The sequence below is a fragment of the Anomaloglossus baeobatrachus genome, chromosome 5, assembly GCF_048569485.1.
Source record: "Anomaloglossus baeobatrachus isolate aAnoBae1 chromosome 5, aAnoBae1.hap1, whole genome shotgun sequence".
NCBI classification, from domain to species: domain Eukaryota; kingdom Metazoa; phylum Chordata; class Amphibia; order Anura; family Aromobatidae; genus Anomaloglossus; species Anomaloglossus baeobatrachus.
In genome coordinates, this window is record NC_134357.1 from 342,934,534 (window position 1) to 342,948,303 (window position 13,770).

General features: G+C 45.0%; 1 protein-coding gene across 2 annotated transcripts in view; it reads right to left on the reverse strand.

Annotated features, from left to right (window-relative positions):
- Positions 1-828: 828 nt before the first annotated feature.
- Positions 829-13,770, reverse strand: part of LOC142310094 (olfactory receptor 11L1-like) — a 183,600-nt gene continuing 170,658 nt past the window's right edge. For both annotated transcript variants that reach the window (XM_075347562.1, XM_075347563.1), the window contains one exon: positions 829-1,899. In XM_075347562.1, coding sequence (XP_075203677.1) covers positions 966-1,880 — 915 coding nt within the window. In that variant the 5' untranslated portion in view covers positions 1,881-1,899 and the 3' untranslated portion in view covers positions 829-965. The remainder of the gene's footprint in view (positions 1,900-13,770) is intronic.

The following is a 13,770-nucleotide window of genomic DNA, read 5'->3' on the forward strand; positions in this document are numbered from 1 at the left end:
TCCTGGTGTATATATATCCCCCTCCTGGGCACATTCTGGTATCTTTGTCCCCATCCTGGTTTTTATCCCCTTCCTGATATATATGTCCTCCTTCTTGTATATATGATCTATATGATCTATATAATCTTGCATATATCTTGTATATTTGTCTACCGCAAAAAAAAACAAAACAAAACACATTTTACTCACCCTCCCCAGCACTCACATTGTGTGGCATCCTCTCTGAGCAACAATGCATTTGTCCTCTGACACACAGCTGAGGCACGGCAGAGACTGGTGTCAGTTGGCTACCCCCAGCACCCGACGATCTTCAGCTCACGGAAAGCCTACCTTTCCCGCCGGATGCCGCATCCTCGCCACCTCCACATTGCCTGCAGCAGTGTGATGAGTTTGCAGAGTGCTGCACGCTGGGGGTGGGATGACACGCCGGAACCCTGCCCTGCTCCACTGACCTTGCTTCAGCCACATGGTTAATTTGCATGTGATACCCTAGAAGGACTTCACATGCAAATTAGCAATGTGTAGTGGCTGAAGCGACACTGCCATGCCCCTCTGCTGCAGCTGTGACTGGGGTCCGGTGAAGAGAGGTCCTGGCTAGGACCCAGGGCTTAATAAAGCTAAGTAATTACCCAGGGCCCTACTCTTCACTGGGCCCCATACACCAGCCATGGTTGTCATGCCCTGACAGTGGCCCTGCTTGTAACAAGCAGTCGGACGCTCTGATGTGCTCGATTCATGTACTGTATAATGGAAGTCAACAGGTAACTCAAGCATTTTTCCAGAAGATCTGGAGTGGTGTTTTAATTGCTAAACCAAAGAGGCGTCACATCTTCAAATAAGCATTACATAGTACAAGATACAGTAAAGCATGATGAAGACTCCATAAAACTTCATGTTCATAGTGAAATAGGATAGGATTTCAAATACATTAGCAGAATTTAGAAGAATGCATAATTAAATAAAAGTTATTGATCGGCAACTTTGTTAAGCGTCCTCCTTATATCTTGATTTCTGAGGCTGTATATTATAGGGTTAAACAGAGGAGTAAATACAGTGTGTAGTAAGGATACAATCTTATTAATAAGCAGGGAATGTCCTTTAGATGGGATCATGTATTTAGCTATTAGCGTCCCATAAAATGTCCCCACAACAATAAGATGAGAACTACAGGTAGAAAAGGTTTTTTCTTTGCCAGTTGTAGTTGGGATTTTTGCTATAGTGCAGAAGATATACACATAGGTTCCTATGATAAAACCACAAGGAAGGATAAATATTGGCATAGAAAATAGAAAGACTTCCAGTTCTACAAGAGAAGTGTCCGAGCAAGAAAGCTTCTGAAGAGGAAAAAGGTCACAAAAGAAGTGGTTAATGATATTGTCATGGCAAAAATTAAAGTTTGATACAGGCATAACTGCTATAAGATTGAGAGTAAGACCCAGCAACCATGGCAATAGTGAAAGACCAACCTGGCACCTAAAGTCCATGATGCTAGAGTACCGTAAGGGGTTGCAGATGGCTAAGTATCGATCATAGGACATCACCGATAGAAGAAAACACTCTGCAATGGTTGTACCACTGAAGAAATAAAACTGAATGATACAGCCAAGAAAAGTCATTATTTTCCCTCCAAACAGAAAGGCACCAAGCATGTTGGGAACAATGTTCGTGGCAATCATAAGGTCAGAAAAGGAAAGATGACAAAGAAAATAATACATTGGGGACTGGAGCTGTGCATTTGTGCAAACCAGTATGATGATAAGAAGGTTTCCCATAACTGTAAAAAGAAAAATGATCAAGAAAAGAATGAATAGTGTAATGTTGAAGCCATGAAGGTTTCCGACACCCAATAGAATGAATTCGGTCACTCTTGTTTGGTTCATAGTGGGTTATCAGATTTTTCTGAAACATTAAAAGAAAATTAATTAAAAATACAATGAAGAATTTTTAGTTTAGAAAGACTGGATAACAAAACGGTAAAACATGTTACAACTAGCAGCCATTTTTTTAGGTTCACCTTTTTGGTACAGAAGTTGCCTTTCTTGGTGATGCGTGTTGGCTGTACAAGAAGTCATTGTTATGTTTTTGGGAAACCAACTTAGGTTGATGACTGTTTAGTTACTTAAAAATTATCCTTTTACTGTCATTGCAAGATTGGTAGACAATAGCCAGCATATACAAGGTCAAGTACTATATTCAAGGAAGCTGTGGTCATAAAATAATTCACGTCAAGATACCATTACTTATTCTACCAGTACAACTCCACAAAGTGAGCTAGCACAAATGAATTAAGTGGCAAGTACAATTTGTTTCACACCCAAGGGGCCACTCAGGGTGCAAAGACAACTACAAATCAGTTCTTATAGGATATGGACTTCTTCAGGGACATTTTATTTTTTTCTTACAGGGAACCTGTCAGCTGATACATACTGTACAAACCATGCATTGCATCAACTATATCAGAAAAACGTCAACCGAAAAAAACAATATAATTATAAAAGCATATCCTGTGGCACTCAATAATATAAGGATACATTGGCATTGCATTACTACTATAAGCATATTAGAGAAAGGAGAAAAATACATAGCTAATGTAAAAAATGAGTAAAAAGACATAGGCATTGCATTACTGCTTTGGAAATATTGACAAATAGAGATTTTTAGCATATGTATTGGCCAATCCATGTGAGCCCGATAACCAATGGCAAGGTAATCTCATTATATCGGGAACCTAACTGTAAATGCCTCTATGTGCAATTAAAACTTGGCGTGTCTGGGCAGATAGGTCCCTAGCTAAATAAGATGAGATTACCTTGCCGTTAGTTATCGGTACAACATGGATTGGCAATGCACTGTGTGCAGAATTATTAGGCAAATGAGTATTTTGATCACATGATAATTTTTATACATATTGTCCTACTCCAAGCTATATAGGCCTCAAAGCCAACTACCAATTAAGTAAATCAGGTGATGTGCATCTCTGTAATGAGGAGTGGTGTGGTGTAATGACATCAACAACCTATATAAGGTGTGCTTAATTATTAGGCAACTTCCTTTCCTTTGGCAAAATGGGTCAGAAGAGAGATTTGACAGGCTCTGAAAAGTCCAAAATTGTAAGATGTCTTGCAGAGGGATGCAGCAGTCTTGAAATTGCCAAACTATTGAAGTGTGATTATGGAACAATCAAGCGTTTTATGGCAAATAGCCAACAGGGTCGCAAAAAACGTGTTGGGCAAAAAAGGCGCAAAATAACTGCCCACGAATTGAGGAAAATCAAGCATGAAGCTGCCAAGATGCCATTTGCCACCAGTTTGGCCATATTTCAGAGCTGCAACATTACTGGAGTATCAAAAAGCACAAGGTGTGCTATACTCAGGGACATGACCAAGGTAAGGAAGGCTGAAAAACGACTACCTTTGAACAAGAAACATAAGATAAAACATCAAGACTGGGCCAAGAAATATCGTAAGACTGATTTTTCAAAGGTTTTATGGACTGATGAAATGAGAGTGACTCTTGATGGGCCAGAGGCTGGATCAGTAAAGGACAAAGAGCTCCACTCCGACTCAGACGCCAGCAAGGTGGAGGTGGGGTACTGGTATGGGCTGGTATCATCAAAGATAAACTTGTGGGACCTTTTCGGGTTGAGGATGGAGTGAAGCTCAACTCCCAGACCTATTGCCAGTTTCTGGAAGACAACTTCTTCAAGCAGTGGTACAGGAAGAAGTCGGTATCGTTCAAGAGAAACATGATTTTCATGCAGAAAAATGCTCCATCACAAGCATCCAACTACTCCACAGCGTGGCTGGCCAGTAAAGGTCTAAAATATGAAAAAATAATGACATGGCCCCCTTGTTCACCTGATCTGAACCCCATAGAGACCTGTGGTTCCTCATAAAATGTAAGATCTACAAGGAGGGAAAACAGTACACCTCTTGGAACAGTGTCTGGGAGGCTGTGGTGGCTGCTGCATGCAATGTTGATCATAAACTGATCAAGCAACTAACAGAATCTATGGATGGTAGGCTTTTGAGTGTCATCATAAAGAAAGGTGGCTATATTGGTCACTCATTTTTTTGGGTTTTGTTTTTGCATGTCAGAAATGTTTATTTCTAAATTTTGTGCAGTTATATTGCTTTACCTGGTGAAAATAAACAAGTGAGATGGAAATATATTTGGTTTGTATTAAGTTGCCTAATGTTTCTGCACTGTAATAGTTACCTGCACAAACAGATATCCCCCTAAGATAGCCAAATCTAAAAAAAAAACACTCCAACTTCCAACTTATTAAGATTTGATATTTATGAGTCTTTTGGGTTGATTGAGAACATAGTTGTTGATCAATAATAAAAAATCCTCTAAAATACAACTTGCCTAATAATTCTGCACACAGTGTACATAAGCTAAAAATCTTTTTGTCAATATATCCAAAGCAGTAATTCAATGCCTATGTCTTTTTACTCATTTTTTACATTAACTGTCTTTTTCTCCTGTCTCTAATATTCTTATGGCAGTAAGGCAATGACAATGTCTCCTTATATTATTGAGTGCCACTGGATATGCTTTTATAATTATGTTATTTTTTTTCAGCTGGCGTTATTCTGATATAGTTGATGCAATGCATGGTTTGTACAGTACTGGATATGCCAGTCACTGTCGGCGGGCAGAGAAAAGCCAATAGAGACCCACCTATATGACTAGTCACGCACACGGTATGGTTCCAGCCTTTCAGAGTGAAACATACCTGGCTGTAATCATGACATGTTCCCTTTAAATGTAATCATTTTGTTCTTAAAATTATTTTTGCAATTCAGTTTTCTTAGTTATGCAGAACAGTTTAGCTTCAGAATCTGCAAATCACAGTACATAGCAAACTACAGAGTGAATTAACAGTAAATCTATCCATGAGTTTGTTCTGATGACATTGTTCTATAACTCTAAGGCGGGCTTTGCACGTTGCGACATCGCAAGCCGATGCTGCGATGTCGCACGCGATAGTCCCCGCCCCCGTCGCAGGTACGATATCGTGTGATAGCTGGCGTAGCGAAAATTATCTCTACGCCAGCTTCACATGCACTCACCTACCCTGCGACCGTCGCTCTGGCCGGCGACCCGCCTCCTTTCTAAGGGGGCGGGTTGTGCGGCGTCATAGCGACGTCACACGGCAGGCGGCCAATAGCGGCAAAGGGGCGGAGATGAGCAGGATGTGAACATCCCGCCCACCTCCGTCCTTCCTCATAGCCGCCGGCGGCAGGTAAGGAGATGTTCCTTGCTCCTGCGGCTTTACACACAGCAGGAACGAGGAATAACATCGTACCTGTCGCTGCACCGGCATTATGGAAATGTCAGTGAATGCAACGATGATACGATAACGACGTTTTTGCACTCGTTCATCGTATCATCTAGCATTTACACAGTACGATGTCAAAAGTGACGCCCGATGTGCGTCACTTTCGATTTGACCCCACCGACATCGCACGTGCGATGTCGCAACGTGCAAAGCCGCCCTAAAGCTCGCTTTACACGCAATGACATCACTAACGAGATGTCGTTGGGGTCACGGAATTCGTGACGCACATCCTGCCTCGTTAGCGACGTCGTTGCGTGTGACACATACGAGCGTCCGCTAACGATGCAAAATACTCACCAAATCGTTGATTGTTGACACGTCGTCCATTTCCCAAATATCGTTGCTGATTTTGGACGCAGGTTGTTCGTCGTTCCTGAGGAAGCACACATCACTACGTGTGACACCCCAGGAACGGCAAACAACACCATACCTGCATCCTCCGGCAACGAGGTGGGCGTCTCTCTCATGCGGATGCTCTCCGCCCCTCCGCTTCTATTGGACGCATGCCATGTGACATCGCTGTGAAGCCGCACAAACCGCCCCCTTAGAAAAGAGGCTGTTCGCCATCCACAGCGACGTCGCTAGGAAGGTAAGTATGTGTGACGGGTACAAGCGATATTGTGTGCCACGGGCAGTGATTTCCCCGTGATGCATAAACGACGGGGGCGGGTGCTTTCATGAGCGACATCGCTAGCGATGTCGCTGCATGTAAAGCAGCCTTAAGGCTATGTTCACACGTTGTGTTTTTTTTCTGCAGCAAAACCTGCTCTCTTGGCAGTGAAAAAAGCTGCTTCTAAAAAGCAGGTTTGGCTTCGTTTTTTGTTGCCTTTTTAGCTGCTCTTTTGGTGTTATTTGTCTACAGTTCATGTTTAAATAAAGTTAGTTTCATTCCATTGCACCCAGGGGCGTACATAGAAATCATGGGGCCCCATAGCAGAATTTCTAATGCCCCCCCCCCCCAAATATATATATATATTTCAGCTATAGTCATTGAGAGCATATCACACAACTTTGAAGACATTACAAACTAATTTTCCTCTTATTGAGCCCCTGGATTTCCCTTTCATTGCACCCAGAATGTATGATGCCAAGAAAAGTGTCTCACAAACACTGCACAATACCCCCACAGTGAATTCCTCCACAGTACCCTCCACACGCATAGTATGATGACCCTATATAGTATGATGCCCGTCAACTACTCCAACACAGTATGATCCCCAACTGTGACCCCCACACCTCTCCACACTGTATAAAGAACCCTACATACAGTTTAATGTACCTAAATAAAGTATAATGGCCTCCACATTGTATAATGGCTCCCACTAGCCCTCCATATCGTATAATGCCCCCCGCATAGCCCTTCATGCATTATAATGCCCCCGCATAGTCCTCCATGTATTTTAATGCCCCCCCATATACCTCCAGGCATTATAATGCACCCCGCATAGTCCTCCATGCATTATAATGCACCCCGCATAATCCTCCATGCATTATAATGCACCCCGCATAGTCCTCCATGCATTATAATGCCCCCCCGCATAGTCCTCCATGCATTATAATGCACCCCGCATAATCCTCCATGCATTATAATGCACCCCGCATAGTCCTCCATGCATTATAATGCCCCCCCGCATAGTCCTCCATGCATTATAATGCCCCCCCGCATAGTCCTCCATGCATTATAATGCACCCCGCATAGTCCTCCATGCATTATAATGCACCCCGCATAATCCTCCATGCATTATAATGCACCACGCATAGTCCTCCATGCATTATAATGCCCCCCGCATAGTCCTCCATGCATTATAATGCCTCCCCGCATAGTCCTCCATGCATTATAATGCACCCCGCATAGTCCTCCATGCATTATAATGCACCCCGCATAGTCCTCCATGCATTATAATGCACCCCGCATAATCCTCCATGCATTATAATGCACCCTGCATAGTCCTCCATGCATTATAATACCCCCTTGCATAGTCCTCCATGCATTATAATGCACCCTCGCATAGTCCTCCATGCATTATTATTCACCGCGCATAGTCCTCCATGCATTATAATGCCCCCACATAGTCCTCCATGTATTTTAATGCCCCCCACATAGTCCTCCAGTCATTATAATGCACCCCGCATAATCCACCATGCATTATAATGCACCCTGCATAGTCCTCCATGCATTATAATGCCCCCCCCGCATAGTCCTCCATGCATTATAATGCCCCTCCCCGCATAGTCCTCCATGCATTATAATGCACCCCGCATAGTCCTCCATGCATTATAATGCACCCCGCATAGTCCTCCATGCATTATAATGCACTCCGCATAATCCTCCATGTATTATAATGCACCCCGCCTAATCCTCCATGCATTATAATGCACCCCGCATAGTCCTCCATGCATTATTGACGGGTTGGGGCATACACGTTACTGGGGGGGTAGCATATATATTATCATTCCAGCCATACCTGGACGGAGCCCATACAATCCAGCCATACCTGGACGGAGCCCATACAATCCAGCCATACCTAGGCGAAGCCCATATACGCCAGCCATACCTGGACGCAGCCCATACACTCCAGCCATACCTGGACGCAGCCCATACACTCCAGCCATACCAGGATGCAGCCCATACACTCCAGCCATACCTGGATGCAGCCCATATGTACCGCCCCGGGGCTCGGCCGGCTGCCGAGCCGCTCGGATCCGTGCTCGTCGGTGGGTGGCTCGAGCTCTTCACGGACCCAGGGGTCACGTCGCTTTGACAGGGGGTTGGCGCTACACGCAGGGACTTTCGTGGGGAGTTCCACGGCCGGAGCCGCGGTTGTTTGTAGGGGATTTAAGTTTGTGAGGCCACCCACGGGTTGTCGTGAATGGATGGACACCACCGCTGCCGTTGACTAGGCTCCCGGGGATGGTAGGTGCTAAGACGAGGGGATGGATGCGTGCTGGGGTGTCGGTGCGGTGCGACGCGGTGTGCAGCCCGAAGGCACTGTTGTACTTACTATGAGAAAACACGCTGGAGTCTCTGGTAAACCAAACAAGATGGTGAACGGTGCCCGCAGCCGGCTGCAGTTTCCCCTTAACAGGTTGGTGGTTTTCGCCTTTCTCCTGCACCTCGCTTATGTAGAATCACGACTCCTATGCCTGAGCAATGGTAGTCCGGTCCCCGGCTTGTTATGTGTCGGGAGAGCCCTGTTTGCCCGCAGACGCTGGCCCTTGGGTCTCTATGCCTTAGCGGTGGCTTTAACCTAATGGTTGGGCTGTTATCTTCAGTCGGGTCTTATGTGGGAAAGGTCCTAAAGTCCAGTCCTCAATCAGTCGATTTGACTTAGCCTAGTTGTTTCTGGGCCTCGTACTGGGTCTGAGTACCCCTCCTGGTGCTCTGGTTCCCCGCTTCGGTACCGGCGGGCCACCGCCCATCCCTGGTCCCTACGGTTCCACCGGCTGTAATCCCAGCTCCTGCAGGCGGCCACCACCGTCTGCCTCCTTGCCAGAGGTGACTGGGCTCCAACCCAGACACCTGGTGTAGACTTTTTGGCAGGCCTGAACACAGGTCTGCCCTTGAACTTGACTCAAACTCATCTACTGTCTTTCCCGCCTCCGGGGCTGTGAACTCATCGGTGGGTGGAGCCAACCACCTGGCTCCGCCCCCCTGGTGTGAACATCAAACCCGGAGGGTGGTGACAAGGGTTTTGTAGTTTGGCTGCTGTCACCTTGCTAAGGGAGAGGGGGGGTGTGTATGCATGGGACTACCTGGGACAACCTGACTAGTCCAGGGCGTCACACATACACTCCAGCCATACCTGGACACAGTTCATACACTCCAGCATCTACCCTAGATTACTACCACCGCTGGGCCTGGGCCACTGTGTCCTGTTTTGTGACTGTACCTGCCTGACTCCCTGCTGAGTGTCGACGCCGTGCAGAGCCATCCACAAGCAGTAGTATTGTCACAACCAATGGCTGGCGCTCACTTGTCTGCCACCAAGTACAAAGCTGCACTTTCTGGCTGGAAAGCTACGTCATCCAAGGGGAGTGTCTTTTGCATGCAAATTCAGCCAGAGAGCGGAGCAACAGAGTAGGAGAAGTGTCTCCCAGCACACTGTACACGCCGACGCTGAGAGACTGACACTCAACTTGAGATTAAAGTGAAAGCGGGCAGCCGCCGCGGGCCCCCCCAGCTCATGGGACCCGACAGCAGTGGCATAGCCTGCCTCTTTTGACGGTACGCCACTGATTGCACCCATAAAGTTTGCTAACAACTAAGGTGCCCCACAAACACTGTATAATACCCCCTCAGTGAATTCCTCCATAGTACCCTCCACACACACAGTATGATGACACTACTGTACCCACCTTCAACTTCCCTTGGCAAACTATGGTGACCCCAACACAGTATGATCCCTATCTAGTGACCCTCACACAGCCCTCCATGCAGTACAATGGGCCTACATACAGTATAATGGCACCCCACCTCTTTACACTGTATAATGGCCCCCACTAGCCCTCCAAATAGTATAATGGCCCATAACCCAGCCCTCCACACAATATGATGGACTCCACACAAACCTTCACACTCTGCAATTGCTTCCATACAGTATAATGGCCCTCAAATAGACTTCCATAAAGTAAAAAAGGCTCCCACATAGCCTTCCAAATAGTATATTGAGCTCCACATAGCCCTCCAAATATTATATTGGCCTTCACATAGCCTTCCATATAGTTACATTTGCCCCACATAGTCCTCCATATATTATGCGCCTCCCATAGTTCTCCATATAGTATATTTGGCCACATATAGTCTTCCATATAGAATTATGAACCACCAAAGTCCTCCATATAGTATAATGCACCCCCCATGGCCCTCCATAAATATGATATTGCACCCCCATAGTCTTTCATATAATATAATGCACCCCAATAGTCCTCCATATAGTATAATGCACCCTCCATAATCCTCCATATATTATAAAGCACACCTCATAGTCCTCCATATATTATAATACTTACCCCATAGTCCTCCATATATTAAAATGCACACTCCATAGTCCATCATATATTATAATGCACACCTCATAGTTCTTCATATAATTTAATGCACACCCCTTAGTCCTCCCTATATTCTAATTAATACCTCATAGTCCTCCTTATATTCTAATGCACACCCCATTGTCCTCCATGTATTATAATGCATACCCCATAGACAAACATATATTTGAATGCGCTATCCAAAGTCCTACATATATTATAATTCATCCCCTATAGTCCTCCATAAATTATAATGCACCCCATAGTCCTTTATATATTATAATGCACCCACATAGTCTTCCATATATTATTAAGCACCCCTATAGTCCTCAAAATAGTATAATTCACCCCATAATGCTCCATATAGCATAATGCACCCCCATAGTCCTCTATATATTATAATGGATCCACATAGTACTCCATATATTACAATTTAACCCATAGTTCTCCAAATAGTATAATGCACCCCCATAGTCCTCCATATATTATAATGCACCCCATAGTCACCATATATTATAACACACTCCCATAGTCCTCAAAATAGTACAATGCACCCCCATAAGGGGGCTTTACACGCAACGACATCGCTAACGAGATGTCATTGGGGTCACGGAATTCGTGATGCACATCTGGCCTCGTTAGCGACGTCATTGCATGTGAAACGCACAAGCGACCGTTAACAATCAAAAATACTCACCATATCGTTGATCGTTGTTGACACGTCATTCTAATCCCAATTATCGTTGCTGTTGCATGGCACATGTTGTTCGTCGTTCCTGCGGCAACACACATTGCTATGTGTGACACCCCAGGAACGAGGAACAACATCGTACCTGCGGCTGCCCGCTATGAGGAAGGAAGGAGGTGGGCGGGATGTTTGGCCCGCTCATCTCCGCCCCTACGCTTCTATTGGGCGACTGCTTAGTGACGCTGCTGTGACGCCGCACGAACCGCCCCCTTAGAAAGGAGGCGGTTCGCCGGCCACAGCGATGTCGCTAGGCAGGTAAGTATGTGTGACGGGTCCTAGCGATGTTGTGCGCCACGGGCAGTGATTTGCCCGTGGCGCACAACAGACGGTGGCGGGTGCTTTCACCAGCGACATTGCTAGTGATATCGCTGTGTGTAAAGCCCGCTTTAGTCTGCCATACCTTATAATACACCTCAATAGTCCTCCAAATAATATAATTCATACCCCATAGTCAGCAATATAGTATTATGATCTTTGACTACGAGTATACTAACCTCTCCTCTTTCACTTGCTGTTCCAGTCTCCTTAGCGAGAGGTCTGCAGCACTGCACATCTTGGCACAGAGAGCGCGCAGTAGTGATGTCATTGCGCCTGCTGAGAATGATGGAGGAGGGAGCAGATTGCTCCCTCTTTCATCGATTTTAACTGTGTCGTTATCCGTTGAAAGTTAGAAGTGAGATGGCGGGTGGGGGAGGGCCTAATGCCGACGCTGGCACAGAGCTCCCCTGACTCCTGGGCCCCATAGCGGCCACGCAGTCTGCAACCATTGGCAGTACGCCACTGGTACTCACTGATTAATTCATTCTACAATCTGCTTCTGTATGTATTATGACATTGTGAGGCTGAAGAAGCTAAATGGTTCCATTTATTATTTTTATGAAAAAAAACATTTATTTTTTTTTTTTAAGAAAACATAAAATTATATGCATTCATATAAGAAAAATGTTCCCAAAAGTTGTCCATATTCTTTAAATTTAATTTAGGTAAATAAAAGAACTGTGAAGCTAAAGCACCGGTATAACAATAACTCACTTTAAAGACTTGTAGCCTCAGAGGTCTTATATTTGACTATACTAGCCAACCTAAATCTTTGGCACAAAGAAGAGTTGATCTGTAGATTTATGTAGTTTACACCAAGTTCTGACCAAGGTTTATCATAAATGTGGCCGCAGTTTCCTGTTTTTAGATTAACTACGCTTCAATGTGTTATAAATTCAGATATGTCATTCTGCATGTAACCACTGTTATAGTTCATGAATGTGCTGCCAGTTTGATCCAGCTCTGAGTTTCTTCTTATACCTCTCCATTTAATTACTGCAAAATGTAAAATGAATGGAGCTTCTGTGGCCATAACGGTACTTTACACGCTGCGATATCGGTACCGATATCGCTAGCAAGCGTACCCGGCCCGGTCGGTTGTGCGACAAGGGCAAATCGCTGCCTGTGGCGCACAACATCGCTTACATCCGTCACACGGACTTACCTTCCCTGCGACGTCGCTCTGGCCGGCGAACCGCCTCCTTTCTAAGGGGGCGGTTCGTGTGGCGTCACAGCAACGTCACACGGCAGCCGTCCAATAGCAGAGGAGGGGTGGAGATGAGCGGGACGTAACATCCCGCCCACTTCCTTCCTTCCGCATTGCCGGTAGATGCAGGTAAGGAGATGTTCGTCGTTCCTGCGGTGTCACACATAGTGATGTGTGCTGCCGCAGGAATGACGAACAACATCGTACCTGCAGCAGCAACAATATTAAGGAAATGAACGGCGTGTCAACGAGCAATGATTTTTTACGTTTTTGCACTCGTTGATCGTCGCTCATTGGTATCACACGCTGTGATGTCGCTAACGGCGCCGGATGTGCGCCACTAACGACGTGACCCCGACGATATATCGTTAGCGATGTCGCAGCATGTAAAGCACCCTTTACCCTACTGCATCTGCACACATGACCAGGGCTATTACATATGTTAGCGTTCCTGCCTAGTGCATAATGGTTATTATCAGCTTTAATATTAACCCAATCCTGCACATCTAGTGTGGATCCATGGGAGCTGAGCCTGCTGCATACACAACAGGTGCCAGCTGTATTATACAGCTGGCACCTGCCTCTAACAACAAAGATTAAAGCCAACTCCTATTGTTGCTGTCACTGTGTAACCTCTCAAATACTACCGTTAATCTCTGACAGTGGCATTTAAGTGACTCGATCCAGGTATAGTGCCACTTTAGCCTTCCAAAATGCCCTTGTCTTCCAGCCTGCATCTGGGCTTTATAGGAGATCATCATTTTCTCTACATGCTGCAGTCTTAAAGATCTGCAGTATATTATACAGGTGATAGACATCCACAGGATTAAGTCCTTCAAAGTATTACAAAATTAGGAAAAGTTTGTATCATCCTCTATTCGAAATGTAAAAATTGTAAAATGAATATAAGCATATTCCGTATCACTATGTTCCAAAAAATCCTATATATGAAATACCGTATAACTTTATTTACCTCATGGGGTAAACACTGTATGAAATACAAATTGCCTATACATACATATTCCCAAAAAAATGCAATCAAACCATTGTATATATACGAACATTTTAAAATTATACCAATGAAAACAACAGCTTGGCATAAAAAAAACAAGCCCTCACATA